The sequence below is a fragment of the Magallana gigas genome, chromosome 1, assembly GCF_963853765.1.
Source record: "Magallana gigas chromosome 1, xbMagGiga1.1, whole genome shotgun sequence".
NCBI classification, from domain to species: domain Eukaryota; kingdom Metazoa; phylum Mollusca; class Bivalvia; order Ostreida; family Ostreidae; genus Magallana; species Magallana gigas.
In genome coordinates, this window is record NC_088853.1 from 62,792,260 (window position 1) to 62,817,504 (window position 25,245).

General features: G+C 35.5%; 1 protein-coding gene and 1 long non-coding RNA gene across 2 annotated transcripts; both read left to right on the top strand.

Moving 5' to 3' along the window:
- Positions 1–1,426: 1,426 nt before the first annotated feature.
- On the top strand, positions 1,427–2,981 carry LOC136276166 (uncharacterized). The gene is made up of 2 exons (XM_066087285.1): positions 1,427–1,572; positions 1,751–2,981. Exon 2 carries the CDS (start codon positions 1,794–1,796, stop codon positions 2,979–2,981), a length of 1,188 nt encoding a protein of 395 aa, XP_065943357.1. The 5' UTR covers positions 1,427–1,572; positions 1,751–1,793.
- Positions 2,982–21,249: 18,268 nt separating this feature from the next.
- LOC117685315 (uncharacterized) lies at positions 21,250–23,903 on the top strand. The gene is made up of 3 exons (XR_010712329.1): positions 21,250–21,521; positions 22,661–22,854; positions 23,768–23,903. It is a non-coding gene; the product is annotated as an uncharacterized lncRNA (long non-coding RNA).
- The last annotated feature ends 1,342 nt before the right edge of the window (positions 23,904–25,245 follow it).

Here is a 25,245-nt window from a genome sequence, read left to right on the forward strand (position 1 = left end):
TGTAAATTGTAATTGTTATTGATTATTATATTTTTTTCTTAATATACATAAGGTACGTATCAAAAAGATACATACATGTTCTTGATTTTTTGTTTTTATTATTTTTTTATATACATGATATATGTGTCAAAAAATATTTAGACTTTTTTAAAATGATTTTTGTTGCCTTTATTAAACAATAAATATAAATGTCTGTTTTTTTTTTTTTTTAAATTCCAGTCAATAAATAATTGTTAAATTCGAGTCAGTGCCCTGATGGTATTTACAAATGGAATGAATAAATTAAAATTAATGTCCTATTTATATAATGATGATATTAAGAATATAGTTCAATGGAAAATTCTGGAATCATTAAACTCCCAAGCTTTCTGTAACATATAGTGTGTGATTTTTTAACCTTCTGCTTATTATCATATGGGTGGAGTCAGATCTTGAGCCTTCTGTAAGAACATAAGTAAACGAATTTGAGCCTTAACTTTATTTGCATATTTGATATATATTAAACAGTACAGTGGGTAGGAATAGTCTCCAAGCCTTCTGCTATATTTACATATTTGGTAGACTTATATAGTGGAATGGGTGGATCTATATGGATGGAGTCAGATCTTGAGCCTTCTGGCCGCAGTCTTGTACATATTTTTTTCTGTTTCTATGTTAATAAGCAGTCTAAAATTGTGCTATTCTGAAATATTGGTGTATGTACTCGAATGCGGCCTTATAGAAATATCAGATCAAACATTACAAAATCCCATATATTTTACAGAATCCGTAAACAAGGTCCGGTTTCGGAGTTTACAATTACCTAACGCACGTGAAATTTAGCAAACGAAAGTTACTTTTATGCATAGGGTGTCCTACATGAATTATTCCGGCGGACATTTTAAAGATACCATGTGTGACGGGTAGTTATTGTGGGTTTCAGCCACCCCCCCTTTTTTGTTGATTGATATGTAATGTAGCAAGGGAGATAACTCCAGCGTGGAAGTCCGGAATATGGGGTGATGGGTTTTAACTCTTATATCTGCTGAAACCCGCCAAATAAATGTAACAACAGAATTCTCCTCTTCTTGTTTTTAGGTAAGAAACTGGTTTTATTACCTCAATCCATGTTCATTACTATTTCTTGATTGACAATATGTTTATATGTAAACATGCATGTCAATAGAATTGTTGTAAAACATTTTGTACCTTTTAAAATGCATTTTGCGAAGGTAGCACATGTATATGAACCTAGTCACGTGTCTATCGATCTAGTTAAAGAGCAGTAATTGGTTATTATAAAAGTATTTTCAATGAATATGTACATTATATCAATAGGGTAGATACGGGAAATTTAGTGGTAAAGATTACTTTAATATTTTTCTCGAAATTGTACATGGTAAATATGTTCCGAAATTTAGTGAGTTTTATCGTGTAGGTTTAGGTTTTAGCTTGCGTAAAGTGTTTCCGGTTTGAGATAAATGTACACAAACACGAGAGGCTCCATATTTTGTGTATTGCTACTAGTTTAAATCCTCAGACATAATGACACGATTGTTAAAATTGATTAAGACAGTTTATATGAATATATCAGTAAGTTATTCATTTATTCTAGTCTTTTATTCTAGTCAGTTTATTTTGTAAATCCCCTAGACAAATTGAGTTGATTGTTTACAAATTCAGCGATTGTTTGTGATTGGTTTTAACTCACATATCTGCTGAAACCCGCCAAATAAATGTAACAACAGAATTCTCCTCTTCTTGTTTTTAGCATCAGGACTGGGGTAACATTTTGGGGGCTCGTCCGGGATCCCATGATGTCGGAAAACATAACAGAGGAGATGCTGGAGGTGCGAGCAAAGCTAATGATGGCGCCATTAGAAGTCCTGGCAGAAATTCTGAAGGAATTTGGGGAGCCAGTGGATTCTGCGAAGGGGCGTTTCAAGGTGGCGATGCAAGCCGACAGATTTTTTATGAAGGAAATGGAGGGTGACCAAGCACAAACAACATTGTTAGCTGTGAAATTTGCATTAGAGAGTCCTGGCACATCAACAGACAAAACCGTGAAAATAGAAGCCTCTAATGAACCAACAAGTACAAAGACTGAAAGTCCATCAGCAGTGAAATTACATAAGGATTTTAAGATCAGTGGGCAAGTGGATTGCAAATCAGGGATTTCGTATACCAGCTTAATTAGACAGATTGAAACTGGTAAACAGAAGGGATACTCGGATGTGGACATAATAGATGGTGTAATAAAGGCAGTAGTCCCATCGTCAAGCCTGCGCATCTACTTAGACGGAAGGCCAGACATAAATTTGGCAACCCTTAGAAGCATCCTTAGGGGACACTATGCAGAAAAGAATGCAACCGAATTGTACAGTGAATTGGCTAGTGCCACACAAAATCCAAAGGAAACTCCGAACGATTTTCTCCTGAGGGTTATGGATCTACGTAACCGAATCCTTTTTGCATCACAGGAGGATAGCCATGAACTCAAATACAGTCCAGAACTGGTGGCTGGACTCTTTAGACGGACCGTCTACACTGGACTAAGAGATACAACACTGCGTCATGAGATGAAATCACATTTGGACAATGTGAAAATAACAGATACAACGTTAATGCATGAACTGAACCAAATTACCATACAAGAGAGTGAAAGACATAACAAACTGCAAGCCAAACATTCAGTGTCTCAAATCAATTCTAACTCAGTGGAAATCAATGCTGTGAAAGAGGAAGTAAAGAATGATCTTGCCAGTGAAATTAAGTCACTAAGGATCGAAATGACAGCATTGAAGAAGATGGTTGAACAATCTCCGAACACAGCAAAGGCTCAACCAACACCTTCACGAAGCGGACCACGATCCTGTACAGATTGCCAGTCTGTCGGCAAGCGTTGCAATCATTGTTGGAACTGTGGTGGATCTGGACATCGTCGACAGGAGTGTCCAAGCAAGAAGTTCAAGCTCTCGGGAAACAGCAGCGGGTCGACCTAGAGGGACAAAGGGCGGCCCAACAAGAAAGTTGTCCCAACAACCGTCTAGAACATCACCACAAATTTGAGAAATATGAAGTAAAGGAAATAAAAGGAAAAGTTAATAACATTGGGCCTAACCTTGTCAAACTTGTTAGTAAACCATGTCATGTATGTTTATTTTTGAATGAGAAACCTGTAAAAGTGTTATGGGATACAGGGGCTCAAGTCTCCCTTATGAACAAGTCATGGATTGGTAATCATTTTCCTGAATTGTATACGCATGTAAAGAATGTTGAAGACTTTTTGCAGTTAAAAGATGTTTCATTAGTGTCTGCATCTGGTTCAGATATACCTGTTGAAGGTGTTGTAACTGTTATGATGAAATTGTCAGAACATTGTAATGCTGTTCATGTGCCTTTCCTTGTCACTAGTGTATCGAGCAATGAACCAATATTAAGATACAATGTCATACAACATTTATTACAAACTGTCCATAGTAATAATGCAATTGATCTGCTCAGACTTACTCTTCCTGCAGCCAATGAAGCACAAGTCAACGCACTCTACAAAGAACTCAAAGACAATAAAGATGAAACGCTTGGTACGGTAAAAGTAGGACGTCGGAATATTGTCGTCCCACAGCAGTCATCCATAGTCGTTAGTGTACCATTCAAAGGCAGACAAGTCCAGCCTGGTTGTGAGGCTCTTTTCGTCCCATCTCACCAACTCGATGCATTGGGAATATCAACTCAGGAAATGCTTGTGGAGGTAAAGCCAAACCACGCCGGACGTGTGAAATTACTGTTGTGTAATCCTTCCAAAAATGACTCTGTCTTGTCTAAAGGTACTTTGTTAGGACGTTTTGAAAAGATTTGTTCATCCATTCCCTTTGGAATAGCAGGCTCGAGTAGCGACCATGTTCAGACCACAGTAAACCAAGTGAGTGCTGAGAACGATGGGAAGTGGGATCCACCTGTTGATCTAACAGATTCCCCTCTAAATACAGAACAGAAAAGAAGAGTGGAGAGTTTATTAAGGGAGGAATGCAAAGCATTTACAGTCAATGATGACGACATTGGGTGTGCTATTGATTTAGAGCTTGGATTGGAGTTGATGGATAAGGCGCCAGTACATAGTTCTTACATGGCCGTCCCTAGACCTCTCTACCAAGAAGTCAAGGACTATATATCCAACTTACTGCAAAAGCACTGGATTCGCCGATCAACTTCACCATATTCCAGTCCAATTGTTTGTGTGAGAAAGAAAGATGGATCACTCCGCCTATGTGTAGACTTTCGGAAGTTGAATGCCAAAACTGTCCAGAACCAGCACCCAATTCCACGAGTCCAGGATGCTCTTGATTCTTTGGGTGGAAGTCAATGGTTTTCTCTTCTTGATCAAAGCAAAGCATATCATCAGGGTTTTGTTAAGGAAGAGAGTCGGAAGTATACGTCGTTTGTGACCCCATGGGGACAGTACGAGTGGAATAGAATTCCATTTGGACTCACTGGTGCTCCAGGAATTTTCCAAGCCTACATGAATGAAGCTCTTGAGGGATTGAGGGACAAATGTTGTCTACCATATTTGGATGATATACTGGTTTACAGTAATTCATTTGAATCCCATTTGAATGACTTGAAGTGCGTGTTGACTCGTATAAGGGAAAAGGGTTTGAAACTGAAACCTAGTAAATGCCACCTGTTTCAAAAGCAGATACGTTACCTAGGTCACCTAGTCACCACGCAAGGACATACTGTAGACCCTACAGACCAAGAGGCAGTAATAAAGTTGAAGGATCAGAGACCTAAAACAGTTGGAGATGTAAGAAAAATAATGGGTTTTATTGGTTATTACAGGAGTTATATACCCAACTTCTCTCGCAGAGCTAAACCCATTTATGATTTGTTGAGGAATGAGAACGTCCCAACTCGATCCAATAAAAAACAGAAGAAAATGAAGTCACAGACATCCGGACAGAAGGGGTCATCAGTGCACATTACTTGGACGACTCAACATCAGAATATCTTGGAAGAGCTCATTGACATCCTACTCCACCCACCAGTGATGACATACCCTGATTTTGATAGACCATACACTCTACATATTGATGCATCACAAATGGGCTTGGGAGCGATTCTCTACCAGAAGCAGGACCATGGAAAGTTAGCAGTAGTCGCATACGCATCCAGGACGTTGACGCCTGCTGAACAGAACTACCATCTTCACTCAGGGAAATTAGAATTCCTCGCACTCAAGTGGGCCGTCACTGAACGATTTCGTGATTATTTATATTACGCTCCTCACTTCGAAGTGTACAGTGACTATAACCCTTTACGGTATATTTTTACGGCCCCAAAGTTGGATGCTACTAGATTAAGGTGGGTGTCCATGTTGGCAGATTTTCGATTTCACATCCATTATAAGCCAGGTGTGAGAAACTGTGACGCCGATGGACTCAGCCGCATGCCACTTGATGTATCTCAGTTTACCGAAAGGTGTTCTCCAGATACAATTGATGCCATTGTGTCAGCAGTGAGACTAGATGAGCCTACCTGTAGCAGCATTAGCACACCTGTCAAGGAGGCTGAAGCAGTAGAAGAGCAGTTGATTCAGGGGGCATCCCTACCTATCATTGACAACAGTACTCTGGCAAAGGAACAGCGCAATGATGAAGACATAGGTACAGTCCTACTCTGGGTTCAGAAGGGGGAAAAACCTACCAAGCAAGTAACAAAGGGATGGAGCCCAGCTGCAAAGTGCCTACTGCGTGAATGGGCCAAATTGAAAGTAGAGAATGGACTGTTGAGAAGAGAAATTTCATACCCACGAGAGGGAATAATTCAACAGGTAGTGCTACCGAAATGTTTTCGGAAACTAGTTCTGAAGCATTTACATAATGATTTAGGACATTTAGGAGCTGAAAGAGTTTTGAGCTGTGTGAGGGATCGGTTCTATTGGGCTCATATGAGTTCCGAGATAGAGCGGTATGTTACTCAGGAGTGTCAGTGCATCAAGGACAAAAAGCCTCATGTCCAACGCAAAGCAGCACTGCAGCCAATTACCAGCACTTGTCCGTTAGAACTTGTGTCAATTGATTTTCTCCATTTAGAGCGCTGCAAGGGTGGTTTTGAGTATATACTTGTTGTGATGGACCATTATACCCGCTTTGCACAGGTGTATGCTACAAGGAACAAGTCGGGAAAAACTGCTGCAGAGAAGGTCTTCAACGACTTTGTGCTAAAATTTGGGATGCCAAGCAGATTACACCATGATCAAGGACGTGAATTTGAGAACAGATTTTTCTTTGAGATGCAAAGAATTGGTGGGGTCAAAGGCTCTCGTACCACACCGTACCACCCACAGGGGAATGGACAAGTGGAACGCTTTAATAGGACGCTATTACAGATGTTGAGGACTTTAGAGCCATCTTGGAAACTGGATTGGAAATCACATCTGAATAAAGTTGTTAATGCCTACAACTGCACGAAGAATGAAACCACAGGTTATTCACCATTCTTTCTAATGTTTGGGCGACACCCCACATTACCCATTGACTTGGTATTTCCAGACCTGCAACAGCCGACTAGAAAACAGACCTATTCCCAATATGTGGCTCAGTGGAGAGACCGCATGGAAGAGGTTTACAAATTGGCATCGCAACAAGCAGGAAGAATGACTGAAAAGGGAAAACAACAACATGACAAAGGACTTTTGAGTGCACGGTTACATCCAGGAGACCACGTCTTAGTGAAGAACCTTTTAGAGAAGGGAGGTCCTGGAAAGTTAAGATCATTCTGGGAGCAGGATATATATGTTGTTGTGAAGCAGGTGAATGAGGAGACACCAGTTTATGAAGTGAGGAAGAGATCCGGACAGGGTGGAATAAGGCGACTTCACAGGAACCTGCTCAGACAGTGCAACGCTCTACCAATAGAGTCCATGGATAACGACAGGAAATCCTGCAGACCAAAGAAACCCAGCAAACAAGACGTCCCAGTCTATGACGCTGACAGTAGTTCCTCAGATTCTGATGGATTCATTGAGATTACTGAAATCCCTCTAAATCCGAATGCCACACCATTCACTCCGCAGCAGTGCAGTACAGGAAGTGACTCTTCAGATTCAGTTGTTGAAGTGAGGAATCCTACAGACAACCCCGTGGAACCTGTGTTGATTTCACACAGTTCAGCGGATAGTTTCCAGTCAGCTCATAGTTCAAGTGGTCTGGATGGTGGGGAAGATCCATATTTGCATGACGAACTAGTGGAAACAAATACCCCAGGTAACAGCGGCTCCAGTGGAACCGAAGACCACAGGTACAGACCAAGAAGAGCAACTAAAGTTCCCAGGAAACTCACATATGACCAACTGGGAAAACCATCGTTTGTACAAACCCTAAAAGTGGACTGCGAGATATTTGTGTAAAGTTGTGTTTTAATTTTTCTGTTTATACAGAGACTGCACTTTGTGATGATAAAGACTGTTCAAGTAGTATTTACTACTATCAGTGTGTTTTAAAGAATTAACATGGTGATGAAAGACTGTTTTAAGTAGTATGTACTACTCTGAATTGTAACCTCAGTGTTTTAGTTTCATATCTTTGTTTCTTTAAAGTCTCCGTTTGCAATTTGGCCAATTGTAAACATATTTGGTGTGTAGACTAGAACATATGTTACAAATTGAATGACATAGGTCAGTTGAATAATTGTGATTTTGATTGTCATGACAACAAATTTGATTTTCAGTGTTTTGTAAATGTCGGGGCGACATTCAGTTTTGAAGGGGAGTGTGTGACGGGTAGTTATTGGGGGTTTCAGCCACCCCCCCTTTTTTGTTGATTGATATGTAATGTAGCAAGGGAGATAACTCCAGCGTGGAAGTCCGGAATATGGGGTGATGGGTTTTAACTCTTATATCTGCTGAAACCCGCCAAATAAATGTAACAACAGAATTCTCCTCTTCTTGTTTTTAGGTAAGAAACTGGTTTTATTACCTCAATCCATGTTCATTACTATTTCTTGATTGACAATATGTTTATATGTAAACATGCATGTCAATAGAATTGTTGTAAAACATTTTGTACCTTTTAAAATGCATTTTGCGAAGGTAGCACATGTATATGAACCTAGTCACGTGTCTATCGATCTAGTTAAAGAGCAGTAATTGGTTATTATAAAAGTATTTTCAATGAATATGTACATTATATCAATAGGGTAGATACGGGAAATTTAGTGGTAAAGATTACTTTAATATTTTTCTCGAAATTGTACATGGTAAATATGTTCCGAAATTTAGTGAGTTTTATCGTGTAGGTTTAGGTTTTAGCTTGCGTAAAGTGTTTCCGGTTTGAGATAAATGTACACAAACACGAGAGGCTCCATATTTTGTGTATTGCTACTAGTTTAAATCCTCAGACATAATGACACGATTGTTAAAATTGATTAAGACAGTTTATATGAATATATCAGTAAGTTATCCATTTATTCTAGTCTTTTATTCTAGTCAGTTTATTTTGTAAATCCCCTAGACAAATTGAGTTGATTGTTTACAAATTCAGCGATTGTTTGTGATAGGTTTTAACTCACATATCTGCTGAAAGCCGCCAAATAAATGTAACAACAGAATTCTCCTCTTCTTGTTTTTAGCATCAGGACTGGGGTAACACATGTGTTTGATTTTTCACATTTCGACAGGGCCGATATGTTATACTTAGCGTACCCAGTTCTTTTCTTTATTCAGTTGTTTACACGAAGCAGTGATAGTCTCCAAACCACTTGTTTATAAATAGTATTTTACTTATAAATGAAGCCTTAGAACGGCCGATTCTTTGATACTGGTTTTGAATATGAATGAATTATGTACGTCTAGCATTAACGGCAGCATCTATGTAAAGGAAACATGCGGTATTATACTGGTTTGATATAATTCACTTTTAACGTTAAAATACATTCCCTAAGAATTATCCACAGGAATGCAGATCGTGACGTAAAAGTTAAAGTTATGTACGTCTAGCAATAACGGCAGCATCTATGTAAAGGAAACATGCGGTATTATACTGGTTTGGTATAATTCACTTTTAACGTTAAAATACATTCCCTAAGAATTATCCACAGGAATGCAGATCGTGACGTAAAAGTTAACTTTGACGTAAAAGTTAACTTTGACGTCATTCCGTATGAAGTACAGACAAGTGACTTTCTACACATCGCTTTAAAATCAGTCGGGAAGCCTTAACATGCCCGTGATGATTGTTCATACTCAATTAAGAACAGTAGCAACATCAATCTAATGATGAAATGAACCCCCTTTTGTATTATTAACTATTAACATGTCATCTAAAATACTCTCTTTTTAGAAAAAAAACATCACCGTAAAAGTTTTATTTAGCTCATCTGATCTGAAAGCTCAAGTGAATTTTTCTTATCACTTTTTTCCGCTGTCCATCTGTCTGTCTGTGTTTTTTTTTTTAACTTTTTCGACTTCTTCTGCAGTACCACTAAACCGATTTCAACCACATTTAGCACAAAGCATCCTTAGGTACGTAGAATTTTTTTTTTTTAAACTGAGGGTCAGGATCATTTTCTTTGTGAGGTAATTAAAAATCATTCAAAATGTGTTTTAATTTTTCGAAAATCTTTTTAAAACCAATTTGGTCAGAAAAGCTGAACTTTTTGTGGAAGTATCCGCAGATAGTGTAGACTCAAATTTGTTCAAATGATTCCCGGGGGTAAGGTCGGGCCACTGTGAGGGGAGGGGGTCGAATTTTTACACAGGGATATTTTTAGAGTTAATCTCTAAAGATTTTCTTTCCTGAAACTGGGCAGCCAGAAAAGATGTAACTTGTACCTGCTTTATACCAATACAGTAGTCAACATTTCTCTTAAATGCTTTCCAGTTTTTAACATTATACAGTTGTTGATTGGGGTCGCGGGCAACAGTTGATCTTTCGGACCGGCTCGCAAACTGTTGCCCAAGGCCAAATCCGCGGGCAACAGTTTGCTAGCCGGTCCTTCAGATCAACTTTTGACCGAGACCCAGTAACAACTGTTTTGTTATACCCCTTCTAATCAATAACACGTTTTTGCGGAATTTGACGCCACCGGTCAACAGTCTTTTTTAACAGTCGATTTTAACAGTTCCAATCTAACAGTTCCAGTCCAACAGTCAAAATGCTGGACTTTTTTTTCGTATAGAGTTTTATAGTAACTGTTTTATAGGGGTATAACAACATTTTTTTTACAAAGTAAGAATAAACAACCTTTGGAGAATGGTAATCATTTATTTCAGTATGCAGAAAATGACCTTTATAATCTAATTCAGATTTTTTTTTCATGGAAGTCATGTGCATCTCTATTGATTCATTTTATTGACTTACAGAGAATGTTTCTGTATGAGACGATTATTTAACCCCCCCCCCCCCTCCCCCCCAAAAAAGCACATCGTTTTACTTCAAATTCTAAGTATCAGATCAATTACCTGAACTAATTATTTAAAAGATAGCTTTTGCAAAGTTTTGATTGATGTACATCTAACAGCGTATATAAATCAATATTGAACCCTAATAGTTTCGTTTAAAATTCATGGCTTCTTTAACTGCAACCCTTATCGTGCTTTATGGTGATTTGTTTGAATTGATTTAAAGGAATGGTACATTATGAAATGAATATTTTATAACAAATACAATTTTTTAAATACAAATTCTAAGAAGTCTTTTACCGCAGTCCCTTGATATATTTGGATATACTTATACGAAATGTAAACACCTTTAATGTCATGGTAACGAATGTGGGCAATGTTTGAACGCTATATCACGATCATTTTAACTCCCTCTTGCTTCAAATAAGACACTCGTGAAGTTTAAGAAATCAATACCCCAGGTTTGTTTCTTGCATGTTGTTTCGGTGTAGAACTTAAAGAAAAAAATTTTAAAAATCTAGTATATGTATACTAGATTAAACCCAATGAAGATCAGCAACACATATTATTAAGATGTTAAAGGGGCATACTCACAATTTTGGTAAAAAATTATTTTTCCGTTTTTAATTTTTACAATGCTTCAGTAAGTCATCTGTAATCGTCAACCAAAATTGAATGTTAATCGTCGTGTTATAAGTGCGATCCGGAGCTTACAATACTTTGTCATGTAAACAAAGCTTTGTTTACGTTTTGAATGTAGAAGTAAAAATTCTAGTTTTAGACCCAAAATTAATGTGATAAACGCTAGGTACTATTCATTTATGCTTAAAGCAAATTAGAATAGAGAAAAACTAGCTTTAAAAAGAACTTTACTGGTATAATGAACTAATGTAAACAAGAAACAGAACACAAAACTTCCATACAAGACAAAGAACTGATCTCCGTATTCTGCTTATAACTCTACAACTGAGACTAGAATTTTGATTGATTATTAAAATTGAATTTCTTAATCATTACAAACACTAAAAATAGAAAAACTGAATTCGACCAAAATCGTGAACTTGCCCCTTTAAAACACTTTGATTTATTCTATAATATGATATTTAATGATTCAAAACAAATAACAAAAACATTCAGTAAACAACAAAATGGAAGGGAAATGTCGTGGATTACTATTTAGCTAAAATTGCACCGGTCGTCAATTACAACCGCGCACTTCGTCGAAGAACCAAGAGAGATAACTTTAAATAATATTACAGCTACACTACACTGATATATATTTAAACCCCAGAGTTCCAATATGACATTATTTTCATTACAAATTTTTTTACGCATGGTCCACGGCGATAGACGAAAACACATCATTCTAATGAACTCCCTAACAGAGTCAAAAATAGCAAAAGTCGCAAAAAGGATTAAATCAAAGAGTCACGATTGTAAATGAAACCCCTTTTTGTGTAATTAATAAACGTGCTATCTTTACTGTCGGTTTAGAAGAAAACTACATTGAGTGAGTATTTCTGATCATTCTTTGTCCGCCATCAATCGGTCTGTCTGCCCGTAAATTTTTACGAGATCGAGGATACTATTTCTAACTTTTCGGTTTGAAATATTAATAGGTTAGAATAAATAGTTAAAGTGTGTAAGGAGGTGCGCAAGCTTGGAGAGATTTTTGTGATGATGGGGTTTTTGATTGGCAGGGGAAGGGGTTGTAAAATGGATATATGAGCAGGGAATTATTGAGGTTTGGACATTTTGGGGTTTGGGGTGCTTGATCTTCGCTGCTTGTAGAATAGGTTTTGTATATTGACGAGATAAGTCTTTCATGTGATGACCACTTCATTCTACTAAAAACATAAATAACCATCTACCTATATGATGCAGCACGTGTAAGTAGATTTTAAAATCTTCTCTATTTATAAACGTCAAATACTTTCATCTTCTCTTTATCTGTTTTAACATCTTATTTGCAAAGTATAAATATAAATGGTGCATATTCTTTGGAGTACTCTATAACATATAAGAATACACAGATCTGCATTGATATCTGAAATAGAACATGTTCTTTAACTTATTAAATTTGATATTTCAGCATACTTCAACCACCTACAACACAAAACCCCACAAATCCCACACCACCTCCTCCAATCTGCATGACTCTGACTCAACCACAGAAACCCTCACCACGTTCACCACGCCACAACAACACACAATATTACAGCTCCACTACATTGTTATATTTAAAACCCAGAGATACACTATCGTATTGTTCCCAAAACAAAGTTATTAACGCATGGTGCATGACGTCAGACGGACACACATCATTCTATTAAACTCCTTAACGGAGTCATCAACAGCAAAAATCGCAAAAGGCTTTAAATCGAAGAGTCACGTTCAGAAATAAACCCCCCTATTTATGTACATGTAAATAATAAACGTGTCATCTTTCCTGTCTGTTTAGAAAAAAAACAACATTACCGTAGAAGTTTTAGCTCACCTGCTGAAAGCTCAAGTGAGCTTTTCTGATAACTTTTTGTTAACCGTCTGTCCGTAAATTTTTTACGAGATCGAGGATACTAGTATTTGTTATTTTTCCGGTTTGAAATAATAATGTTCATTATTTTCTGTTTCATGTGTATATTGGATGTAAGAAGGGGTTCAAGTTTTGAGAGATTTGTGATGATGGGGACTGTGATTGGCAGGGGAAAGAGTTGTTTAACGGATGTATCAGCAATGAATTATTGAGGCTTGGACATTTTGGGGGTTTGAAGTGCCTAATTTTTGCTGCTTGCAGAATAGTCGTTTTTTATTGACGAGCTAAGTCTTTCATGTGATGACCACTTTATTTTAGTAAAAATACCTATAAGATGCAGCATATATATACAGATTATTACATAACAATTTTTATATCGCATCCTATATTAGACCTCGATCGCGGTATATCAGCCCGAGAGCCGTCTGATATACCGCGACCGAGGGCTAATATAGGATGCGATATAAAAATTGCCATGTTATGATTTTTATATCATATACTTATAGAAACTAGTAGACTAATTGGTCAAGGAACAATTAGAGGTTTTCAACCTTAATATTGTTTTATTACTTCCTAGATTGCTCAATGAGATATAGAAAAAACTTATTATATAAACACATAAATTTATTCTTTATAAAAATGGTAAAAACGAGATTTTTGATACTCAGTGGAACATCTGGAATCCGAAACTTCTGAATTATTACATTTGGAGCATCATAATTATGCATTGTATGTTTGCAGAATGTGTGAAATAAAAAAAAACAATAAAAAAACAACTTATTATATATGTTATATTTAAGGTCTTCCGTTTTCAACGGAAGACCTTGTACTGATTCTGTTGATAATTCTTTTTATTCTTTTTTTTTCTTCTAGACGTTTTTTAAAACTCCAATATCTTGCTTGTTTGTTGTTGCATAAAGTTCAAATTTTCAGGGCTTATTGGTAGTTACTACTTCTCAACATCTAGAAAAAATCGTTGAAATCAACACTTCCGGTACCGAGTTATTCCCCTTTTTCAAGAAAATATAGGCATTCCTGTGCACGCATAGGCTCTGAAACCGCCCATAGCATGTGTTACAAAGTCACAAATCCTGCAAATAGATACTTTGAACGTTGTCCTCCGAGTTTTATATTTACAATTTTCCCCCTTTAAAGTTTCAAAAAATTAATTTGAATTTTGTGCTTCAAAAATGATGATTTTTGGTTGTGTTTTTGTCTCGTAGCTCTTTAGTTTAAAATTTTCTCTGAACACATACAGAACAAAGTATGTGCAAAATATCGAGGGCTTTCACTTGACACCATTGAAAAAGGGCTGGCCCTTTAAATTAGGGGTCTAGAGCCCTTAAAAGTCTTCGCTTTATAACTCAAAAATGGTTGATATTTTGTTATAGCTGTCGATAGAAAAGTTGTTTATTATGGTGTTATCAATGTCGTTATAAAATTAGTTTGTACCGGTAATGCATAATATTAGTGTAAAGAGCTTGTCTTGTTAACATGTACCTGTTTTCATTTGGCAAGTAAGTGAATAGTCTTTGTGCGTATAACGGACAGAAATTAACAGCTGGAAGTGCACCAGCATATACGGGATACTTTCATTCATTAGAAAAAGTGTCTTAAAAGTATATGTGTACATGTTTTTCTTACAGACTTTTTTTTGGAGCCACCTCTGTTTACTTCTTATAGTGGACAACCGTTAAGAAAAACAAAAACGAGTAAATATAAACGTTCCTTTTCTTATCTAGTAAGATACGTAAAATGGATTTAAAAAAAATAACTTCCATGAATAGATTTGGGTCATTTTGCTGCAAGCATTTTAAATCGACCTCAATTCTTAGTTGTGTGCGTCATTACGTAATTCATCCCTCGCCCGCGGCCGAGAAAATCGGTCGTCATGGTCGCGGCTGGACTACCTAGCGGTCAGCGGGTATCTAATACACAAGAGTCGCGTCTGTCATATGTGATTTTATTTAGCGGCAAACACACGAATCGTTTTAATATTGACTACACATTAAAGCTTACACTTCTTAATTTGAATTTAACGATAGAGTGTCAATTAAGAAATCGCTCTGTTAATTTATAAAAGCAATGCGACTCTCAGACAGGTAGATCAACTGCGGGATTTAAGGGAAAAAACTTTATTCATTAGAGTTTAGTCGTCATACTGCAAACGTTTTAAACTTTTCTGGGTTCTGAGCTCTCTATGTGTGTTTTACCTTTACGTAGGCTATCCAATCCCTCGTCCGCGGCCGAGGAGATCGGTCGCGGCCGCATTACCTAGAGGTCAGCAGTTATCTAATAACAAGACTTGTTTGAGTTTATATACAAAAGCTGTTTTTATTTTATGATCTAAAAGTTTGTTCATCTTCAATTTATTTAGTTAAACAAAGAAAAAAATAAATTTAGGAGTCGTTCTAAAAATTGATAAAAGCGATATTATTCCAAATCAGAAACATCGTCAGACGTAAATCAATGGTGAATTTTTAAGTCTAAAATGTTTTACAAATTATACTAATAATGTTTTAGATAAACAACGAAAAACCACAGAGATTAAACCTTAAAATGATGATCGCCCCTCGCACATAGCGAAGGAGATCCTGCGCGAGCTGACAAGTGATCTGCGGTAGCTTCGTGTTCTTCTACATGTACGTTATCACACGTGCATGTTTATTGATATTTTGTACGATCTAAACTTTTGTACGATCTAAACCATTTTGTTTATTCGAGATTTTGACCGGTACATGTAAGACTGACTTGTGTTTCAACTTAGATTTTTTTTATTTACCCACGAATATTTCCGCTTAATACTGCTGAGAGGTTTTACAGACATCGTAGAAAGTAGATTATAATTTGACGTTTTCAAAGGGTTGCACAAAATATGAGAGATAGAGAGAGAGAGAGAGAGAGAGAGAGAGAGAGATCAACATTGGAAGCAGAATTTAGAAAATAAAACACCCTCCAAGCGTTTATCAAATCAAATATCGAATTAACACATGCGATAGAGGCTGCCACGATAAAAGCATTGTCCGGATTGAGGGATTCAGTGATTATTTTAAGAATGTTCACATGAGTTTTTAAATAACTTTTGTTTAGATTTTATCGGTTACATGATCACAGTGCAAGGGCTTAATTTTTTTTCAAAATGTGGCGAAAATCAATTTTTGGCGACTACCTAACATGTGTACTCCGCAATGTGTGTCACTTTCCCATCCGTGTGTTTATTCGGACAGTCTACGCTTATTCAATCCGCTCCACGTGCGACCGAAAATCTCGTGTCGCTTCAGCGCACATGAGCTCAGAATATTGCCCCGGGCTGCAGATCAGCAATTGTTATATAATTGAGTAACATATGGAAAGGTGCTTTCACTGCAGTGGTCAATTGTTAAACAATAAGTATCTAAATACTGGATGTCAATCATCGTCGCATTAAAGGTGTGATATCGTAATCTGAGAACGTGGCTAAAAAATTAACCTGTTGAACACGCTAAACTTCTATAGTTATGAACCGAAAAAATATATCAATATTATTATCAGAGACATAAATAACCTTTAATAAGTTATTCATGTCTCTGATATTATAAGTTAAAAGTTTTAAATAAAATTTGTCCTCAGGATTAGAAGTAATGATATACGACTACATAATGCAATGAAGTTGGTCGTCTAAAAATCATCAGAGTACTGCAAGTGTCGACAGTTTGTTATTTCTTTGAAAGACCATAGTTCAATTGACTTACAGACTTTTTGCCTCCCAAAAATGTATGCACTTAATTGCGATAGATATGTGTTCTTGGGGATAATACTAACTGTTTTATGCACATTGATAAAAAATCATTAAAGTTGTGTAGTATGAGATTGTAATGCAAATTAATTGACTTAAAACTCAGCTGAATATTTTATTATAAATATGGCTCGTTGAAATGGGAGATTGTTAACTTGTAGCTTGTTAACTCTGAAAAAGTCTAGAACAGAAGAAATAAAGTCTTTATGGCTTTCGCAACATCTTCTTATTTATGTGTACGAGTACATAAAGCTATTTAAGATTTTGATTCACTATATAAAAGTGTTGTTTTTCTTAACCTAAAATTTAGATCTATAGAAATTCAATATCTAACTTCTTAAAAGCTTTGATACCTTACCACTTGCAAATCATTTAGTGATGCAAATTGACAAATGCCAATGAAAAGACATCATTGGAATCCAAGGGTTTCCTATCCTTTCCGACGATGATGAGAAGAACTCAAATGTGCATACAAATCATACATTTACATGAATATCAATATGTGATATGATAGAAAAAATTGAAATATATAGGTCGTTTTTGTGCCACACAAAACGGGCGAAAAGGATTTTTATACCCCACGAAAATTAATTTGGGGCGGGGTGAAATATATAGGTCGTTTTTGTGCCGCACAAAACGGGCGAAAATAATTTTTATACCCCACGAAAATTAATTTGGGGCGGGGTAAAATAAAAATCACCTTGTCCGTCCGTCTGTGTCCGTTCGTGTCCGGTCTATATCTTTCTGATAGAGAAACATTGGAAGTTAATACTTCATAAAAAATATTACTTATTACCGTCATGACATTAACCCAAGGTCATTAGGACAAGGACAAGGTCACTGGCAGTAAAAGTGAAAAATTTGTTTCCGGTCTACCTTTGAATTTCTTACTTCACACAAAGATTGCTTATGACCACCTGAGAGTATATAATGATTTGTCCCTAAGTCATTTAAGGAGAAACAGCGGGAGTTTCTATTTCATATAAAGAAAAGATTCCTTATGACCGATGATGTGTCATGAACTTGATCCAGGGTCAGTTGCGCAAGTTCAAAGTCATATTATAAAATGCGTTATTCCTGTCTGTGTCATATCAATTAATGGAAATGAGTAAAAGCTAAAGTTTGACATAAAAATTGCTTGTGACCTGTAAATATACCCTGTCTTGTCTGACTCACTATAAGTAAAAGATGCATTCATTATTCTCTAATAGAAAAATACCTGAGTTATGATTTTTTTCTTAGCGGGGGTATCATTTGTGAGCTTGCTAACAGTACCTTTTAGATGGTCCAGTGGGAGCACTGCCCCGCGCCCCTTTCTCGCAACCAAAATTTCCCTTAAGTTAACGTTTAGAAAATTGATTTTTGGGGCACCCCCTCCCCCCACCGCCACACACATATTTTATTATAATTAAATTAATTATATACATATACATATATGATGTTCTTTTTAAAGTTATTCTAAACGTGAAGTAAATTAACCGAGAACTTGCTGGTATAAAAAAAATACTTTGCAATTGAGTCTCGTTTTGGATTTTTTGAACTTATTATTATCATATTGATAATCCAGTCTCATTTAAACCATTTCCCTTTTCCTTACACTCGTCAGGGTCTGATAGACCTGTAACAATAACAGATCAGTTCCACTTGACCTCCACATTTACATATAATCTAAATATACTTCTAATAACCGAAGATATGCCTTTAATCATTAATGAGTGGCGCAACTTTTCAATACTCAGTCTAAAGGTTACAGAAAAAAAGGCATTATTATAATTAATTTGTTTGTTTCCATTTGAAGAATTCCATTCACTTTTCTAAAGCTCTAATTGGTTAGAAAAAATGGTCATGTAAAGATGTCCTTTTATCAATACAGGGTCTGTCAGGCTCTGACAAGTGTGAGAAGGAGGTGGTTTTAATCAGACTGATGGACAATCCTTTCGCGACAGGAAGTTGCGACGGAAGACCTACTCGTTGCTTTGCAACGAGCTCGGCTCTAGTTTGTAATAGAAATTGAGAAAACCGCAAAACCAAAATCGGAAATGGCAGTTTTAAAGAAATGTTCTGAGTAATCTTTCGACAAATTCGTAGTGGTTTTGTTTCTAGGAGATGGTTTAGTTTTTTTCTCCTTTTAAAAAAGCGTGAAATATGCCCCATTTGTCTGTGTAACTATTGTCAAATTTTTTTCATGGTAATTTCAAAGTTGGCACATGTACATACTTTTCAGATAAAATGTATGCTTTATGTACATTTACAACGTTGCATGTAATAAAGACATTTACTTATAATGCTGTAACTGATTTTTTTTTTCAATTTATCTGCATTACTTTTAATTTAAATAGCATAGGAAGTAGAACACCTTATTGACACGACAGATCTGCCTTTAAAGTTTTTTTAAACCGATATACAAACATTCATTTCCCCCATAAACTTTATTATTCAGTAAAGAATTAAACTGTTATTCAGTAAAAATATTCCTATATTTAAAATTTTACTGAACATATTCTAGAGCTCATCGTCTATAGAATTGACCACGACCATCCAATCTTACAGAGAAAGGTGTAAATAATTGCTTTATGAATACTTCTTAAGGTACGTCACTACACCTTCAAATAGTTTCTCAAATCAGCACAAAAATACTTGATTATGACGTGGTGTCTTATAAGTATAAGTCTAGGTGTAGTGAAGTACCTTAATTAAGTTTTTATATCAAGGACAAATAATAGAGAGACAACAACAACGAAAACATTTAGAAGCGTGTTTTTTCTGTGTAAAGAAAACAAAACAAAAACTGAAAATCGAAAACAAAAGACTCGATTTCTGGGGACTTTACATGTACACTCTAAGAAAAAGATAAACAGCGATTTAAAACTTTACAGAGGCTTTTTCTAAAACTGATATTACACAATCTACTTAGAAAATGAGTTAACATTGAAAATTTACTGATGTATGCCCCGAAAACCGGATAAAAATAAGATATTGTGACATTACGGACTTCTTTCAAGGATGTCCTTAAAAAATAACGGGGGGGGGGGGGGGGGGGGGTAAAAAACCCCAATAACAAAACATTGAGTTTTCAAACCATTTATAATAATAATAATAATAGGCCTAATAATAATAATAACAATCATGCGCGGATCAGGAGGGGGGGTCAGAGTGGTCACGAGCCCCTGGAAAATGAAAAATTATTAAATTTACATAGTAAAATTAGAGCAAATATGCCTCGGACCCCCCCCCCCCCCCCCGGAAAACGCAATTATCCTTTGGACCCTCCCCCCCCCCCGGGAAAAATTTTCTAGATCAGCGCATGATAAACTAATTCAATGATTTAATAATTAAATTGCAATGTCCCGCAAAGAAGTGTGTAAACAATTATATTACTTACTGAGAATGACTTAATTATTATGTTTATATAATAGAACAATGTTTGATATTCAAATAAAGTATATATACTTATAGAAATATGTTTATTTAATGTGAAAACTAGGGTTGGCAAAACAAAAACCGGAAATCGAAAAACATAGTCGATTTCTCGGGACTAACGTTTCATTTACACCGGGGAAGGAAAATTGACCATTTTTTTTTAAGCATAAAAATACAAATGACTAAAAAAAAGATGCATTTTGGTATATTTAAAAAAAATAACCGCAAAATAAGGTAAAGGCGAAATAGGACATGAGGGACTTATTTTACACCGACCCCGCCGTTGGTTGGTCGGATGGGGTCACGTGGATTGGCTGTGGCGCGTCTTCAAATTGCGCGTCGAATTTTTAGTTGTCCTCATGAAACCTGTGATCTGGAAACAAGAAGTGACAATGAAAGGACATTTTGTTTTAAACTTGGGATCTAAAAACAACAAGAAGTGGCAAATATTTTAAAGCATTTAAAGGATATTCATGCATTAAAAGTTCTCAGTAGATATTCCATCGTTAAAATGATGTCCTACGAGCCCGGTTTAACGATAGAATCCGTCCCATATACTCGCTTCGTAGCAAATAAAAAAATATATTGCGCTCTATCTCGCTTAAAATTTCGTATGAATAGTCTCAAATATCTACAATGTTGCTCTTTTATAATCCGATTTTACCACATTAACTGTTATATTATGTTTGAAAATTCGCTGTTTACGGGGGTCGTCATGCAGTTTGGCAAATTCATATGTTAACAAAATGCCTTGTTACGACTTATTAAATAAATATTTCGTGGACTTAACTACATATATATATATATGCATGTTCAAAAAGGTTTGTAATTCATAAAAATGTGTTATTCCCCTGGAGATTAATTTTTAACAGACTTTAAATCGACGCAAACCAGATAAATTGCAAGTATATGGGATGAATTCTGTGACCTGAGCGTAGCCTGGTCTCGGTAAGATTATTTTTTCTAACTTTGCAGCAGCTGTTTACATTTCCTCCACGAAGGACAGTCTCCTTCTTTCAATCACTTTAACCCCCTCCCTGAACTGGTTGCCTGGAAACGATGTTGGCGGGAAACAGAATACAAGTTGTCCTGCATTTCGACCAGGTTGCTGTGAAATAAAATAAATAAAAAAAAACCAAAAAAAAAAAACCAACTATATGATTGGAATTAGCTCAATTTAGAGACTATGAGGTACACATACTTAGTGCAAGTTTCAATATATGAACACAAATCTGGATTTTATACTATTGGATTATTATTTAGATAAGTTGTTAATACATTTATAACAATTGTTTTGTTTTTTATTTGCATGTCTGATGAACTTATTGGGGACAATAATACCACTGGATTGGACTTGCTTAAGTTGATTTACATGAAACCGGGCAATGTTACAACTTTAAATATTGCATTTTTTGGTAAGAATATATGATTACATATTACAAATTCTAGCCAAGGACCATTTTTCATTTGTGCAATGTTATTTAAGGAATGAATTTGATTTATAGTATATGAAATATATAAGAACTTGTCTAACCAATCAAATTATGTGTTACAATAAGAATTAAACTATGTCATTTTATCAACATATAGAATTATATCTCTCGAGTACCTAAATTTCATCACCATTAGCAGAATTGAAAATATCCTGCGTTTCTGATATTTGTGGGGGGGGGGGGGGGGGGGTTTATTTGCAATAACTAAATATAACCTGAACATTATAAATTATAAAGGACTATGTGCAATATTAAGCATTTTCACCCTCATAAAGAGCTTTAAGCCTTTCATAATATGGAAGCTAGTTGTAATCATATTGTGTAAAGATTATCACCCCGCACAGTGACGCCATCATGTAGAAATGACATCATGAAGATACTTATTTTGATGAACTGATTTTTTGTAGCAAAATATGGGTGTTTTGCAATGGTTTTTTGACTGGGAAATTTTTTGTGCAGTCTTGCTCAAGTACCATTTTCTAATTTGATGTGTATAATTATATGAAGAAAAATATCATGTTTTAATCATATTTGAGCAGACCTGAGCTCTATACTTCCGAAATATAATATAAATTTGTATTGCAAAATATGAAGAAAAAGTGACAATATTTTCATTTGTTTGCAAAATTGTGGAAATTGGGTTATTTAATAGGTGAACTCAGAGATAAGCAGCGTATGACTGGTTTCAAGAAAGTGACATAGTTATGGTCGTAAAGGAGTTAGGGGTATGCAATATACATAAACAATGATGTTATGCACTGGTGAGAATTGGTGTTTGACGAGACGTGGTCTCATGCCGGTATTATATATTGTAATTTTGTATTTATAAAGTAAAACTGTTATCGTGGTCTGTCGCAAGTTACTGTTTCCATCATATTTGGAGGGCTTTAATAAGGTTTAAGATCTGTGAATGAAATACTATTAAATTCATTAAAAGAAAAATTCTTAGTTAGATGTCTTCATTGACACCCCATTTTTTTTCTTTATAGCATGAATAATAAAACTAGGAAGTTTTTAAAATTTGCCTCATTTTGAATACTTTCTTGTTTTTCAATTCTCAGTACAGTGGACCCATGCAGCTATAAAATAGGACAAAAACCCCTGTTGTATGCAAATTATTAATACACTCCTTCAGGCTTTTGTCATTGGTGTTGGAGGCAAAGATAACAGTTTGATGTACATGTACCTTTCGAAGCATACGGAAGTAATTTCTCCCTCAAATGGCACTGGAGCATCTTCCTCTACAGTCTGTAAAGTATGGAATTAATTAATGATATTATCTTAATATGATTATTAGTTCTTTCTTGATGATAAAACTTTTATTTGATTTGGATGAAATAATTAGAATTCCCATTGATAGTGTTAAGGTGAAATATTGAAGATTTTTATGGAAGAAAATTTGGTCACTTTGGTTATTTTACAAAGTATTTTTACAATAGAAATCAGCAAATAAGACCTAACACAAAAAAATGGTTTGTTTCCGCTTTCATGCTGAAAAAAAGTAGGGTTGGTCGGTCTCTATCATTCATGACTATTAAGGTGGTCTTAAGAAAACACTGTGAGAAGAGTATCTGCTTCAAGCGTTTTTGTGACCAAAATTTTGAGTAATTTTTTCCAAATCGGATAAATAAACGTTTTTCCATCAAAAATCCTTTTGAGTCGGGGGGAGGGGGGGGGGGGTAAAAGTTAGGGTCGGTTAGGAAAGCGGAAACAATTTTTTTTTCTTAGGCCTAAGCACTGTTCAGCATTTGAAAAAAAAATACTGCTAAATTAAAAATAAATTGAACCTATCTATTAAGGGTATTTTTAATTGGGAATAGGGCTAAATTTTGGCCCCTGACCAGAGTAGGAACTAACAAGTCCTAGCAATTCAATTCAGTTTATTCACTCAAACCATGAAATGATACATGAGGTCATTCAGTATATATACATATCAAAAGTTAGAGGTACATTTTATAAGTGAATAGATAGGTAGTAAATAAATAGTAAATAAGCATAAATATATAATATTTACAATGAAAAAAGGAAAAGGTAGAATTGTGAAGGACAGACAATTATATAGTGCTATTATATGCAACCCTACATTTTTTAATCAGCATGAAAGCAGAAACAAACCATTAATTAAAAAAAAGATTCTTTAGGTCTCATTTTATATCCATCTTTTTCAGCTTGTCTAGAAAATGGAAGTACTAATTGAAGAGTGATCATTGAAAGTACAAACTGAAATCAGTCATGCTGTAACCTTGAATGCTGTGCTTGGAGTAGAATTTTACGACCGTTGGCCGTTGAAATCGTTGGTTGGTCGTACAGCGTATACTTCATAAAGTCCTGGGATAATGTCGTCCTCAGACTTTCGCCCCCACAGTGTGAGTAGAGCAGTCCTACCCCTACACTGTAGGGTGCACTGACGCCTCTTGGAGAAATTGGAAATTCATTGTTCTCCAACCTACAAAAAGGACGAAGAGTTGTGAGGAAGGTTAGAAATGTCAAAAATATATTTAGTTAATTTAATAGATAGATCATATTAAAATTTAATATGAAGATTTTTATTAAAATTGACCTAGCCGAGTCACAGGTGACATTTTGCAACTGGGTTTTTTTCCATTTATATTGGACATTTGGTGACAGTTTTATATGCCTTCAAGATGAATTACTGCATTGAATATTCTTACTTGTGTTTATTGTATATCTGATTAGTTGACATAGCGTTGATGCAAATTTCAAATCCGATTTATATCTGTGTATCATCAAAGAATTGATTGACAGTCTTATTTGAAAAACATTTAGATATATTGATTCAGCCCATGGGAACATCTTTACTTGAAACACATAGGTGTTGAGTATTCACATACTTTTTTTTTCTGAGGTCGGTCGGGAAATGATGGGAGATATCCTTCATATATACATTTCAATTTCTTTAATATTTTTCTACCTAATAATAATCCAATATTGGTTTTTGATAATTACATTAATACTTTTAGAACAATCACATTTACTAAAATGCCTACACACTATCAATCCGAGTGTAATTATCGGTATTTAGTTTATCCATTCTAATAAGAACAACACTAAGTAATGATTTTCTTGTTTTTAATACAAATATTTGTATTTATACAAGTAATTGGCACGTGCTGAAAACTACAAGATCTTCGCCCCACTTCGGTCATCATGGGAAACGATGTTAAAGCGATTCTCTAAATGAAACACATCCTCACTTACTCGATAATTTATAAATGGTTTACCAATTTAGGTTCATTTTAAAATGAATAGACATATATATATGTCAAAAAACCCTCAAGGGGCCTCATTTATAAAATTAAATTGATGTTGTAGCAACTCTTATGATAAACACGAAAAATACACGCTTACAAAATAATAATTGTGGTTGTTTTAAAAACGTTGAACAAGTATTACCTATGAGAAGTAGAAAAGACATATATCTTTCAACCTGTCCAGGAGATTTTTTGCGAGCCCTGCATGTGTTTTGTTTACAGTAAATACGCATAGCGTAATAGTATTGAAGGCGACGTATTTATGTGATAAGTTATACGTAATTATTTATTTTAATGAAATAATTAGATTTATTGCATGGAGAACTTTGTAATTTTCTGAAAGTTTATACATTCATGAGTAGAAATAAAATACC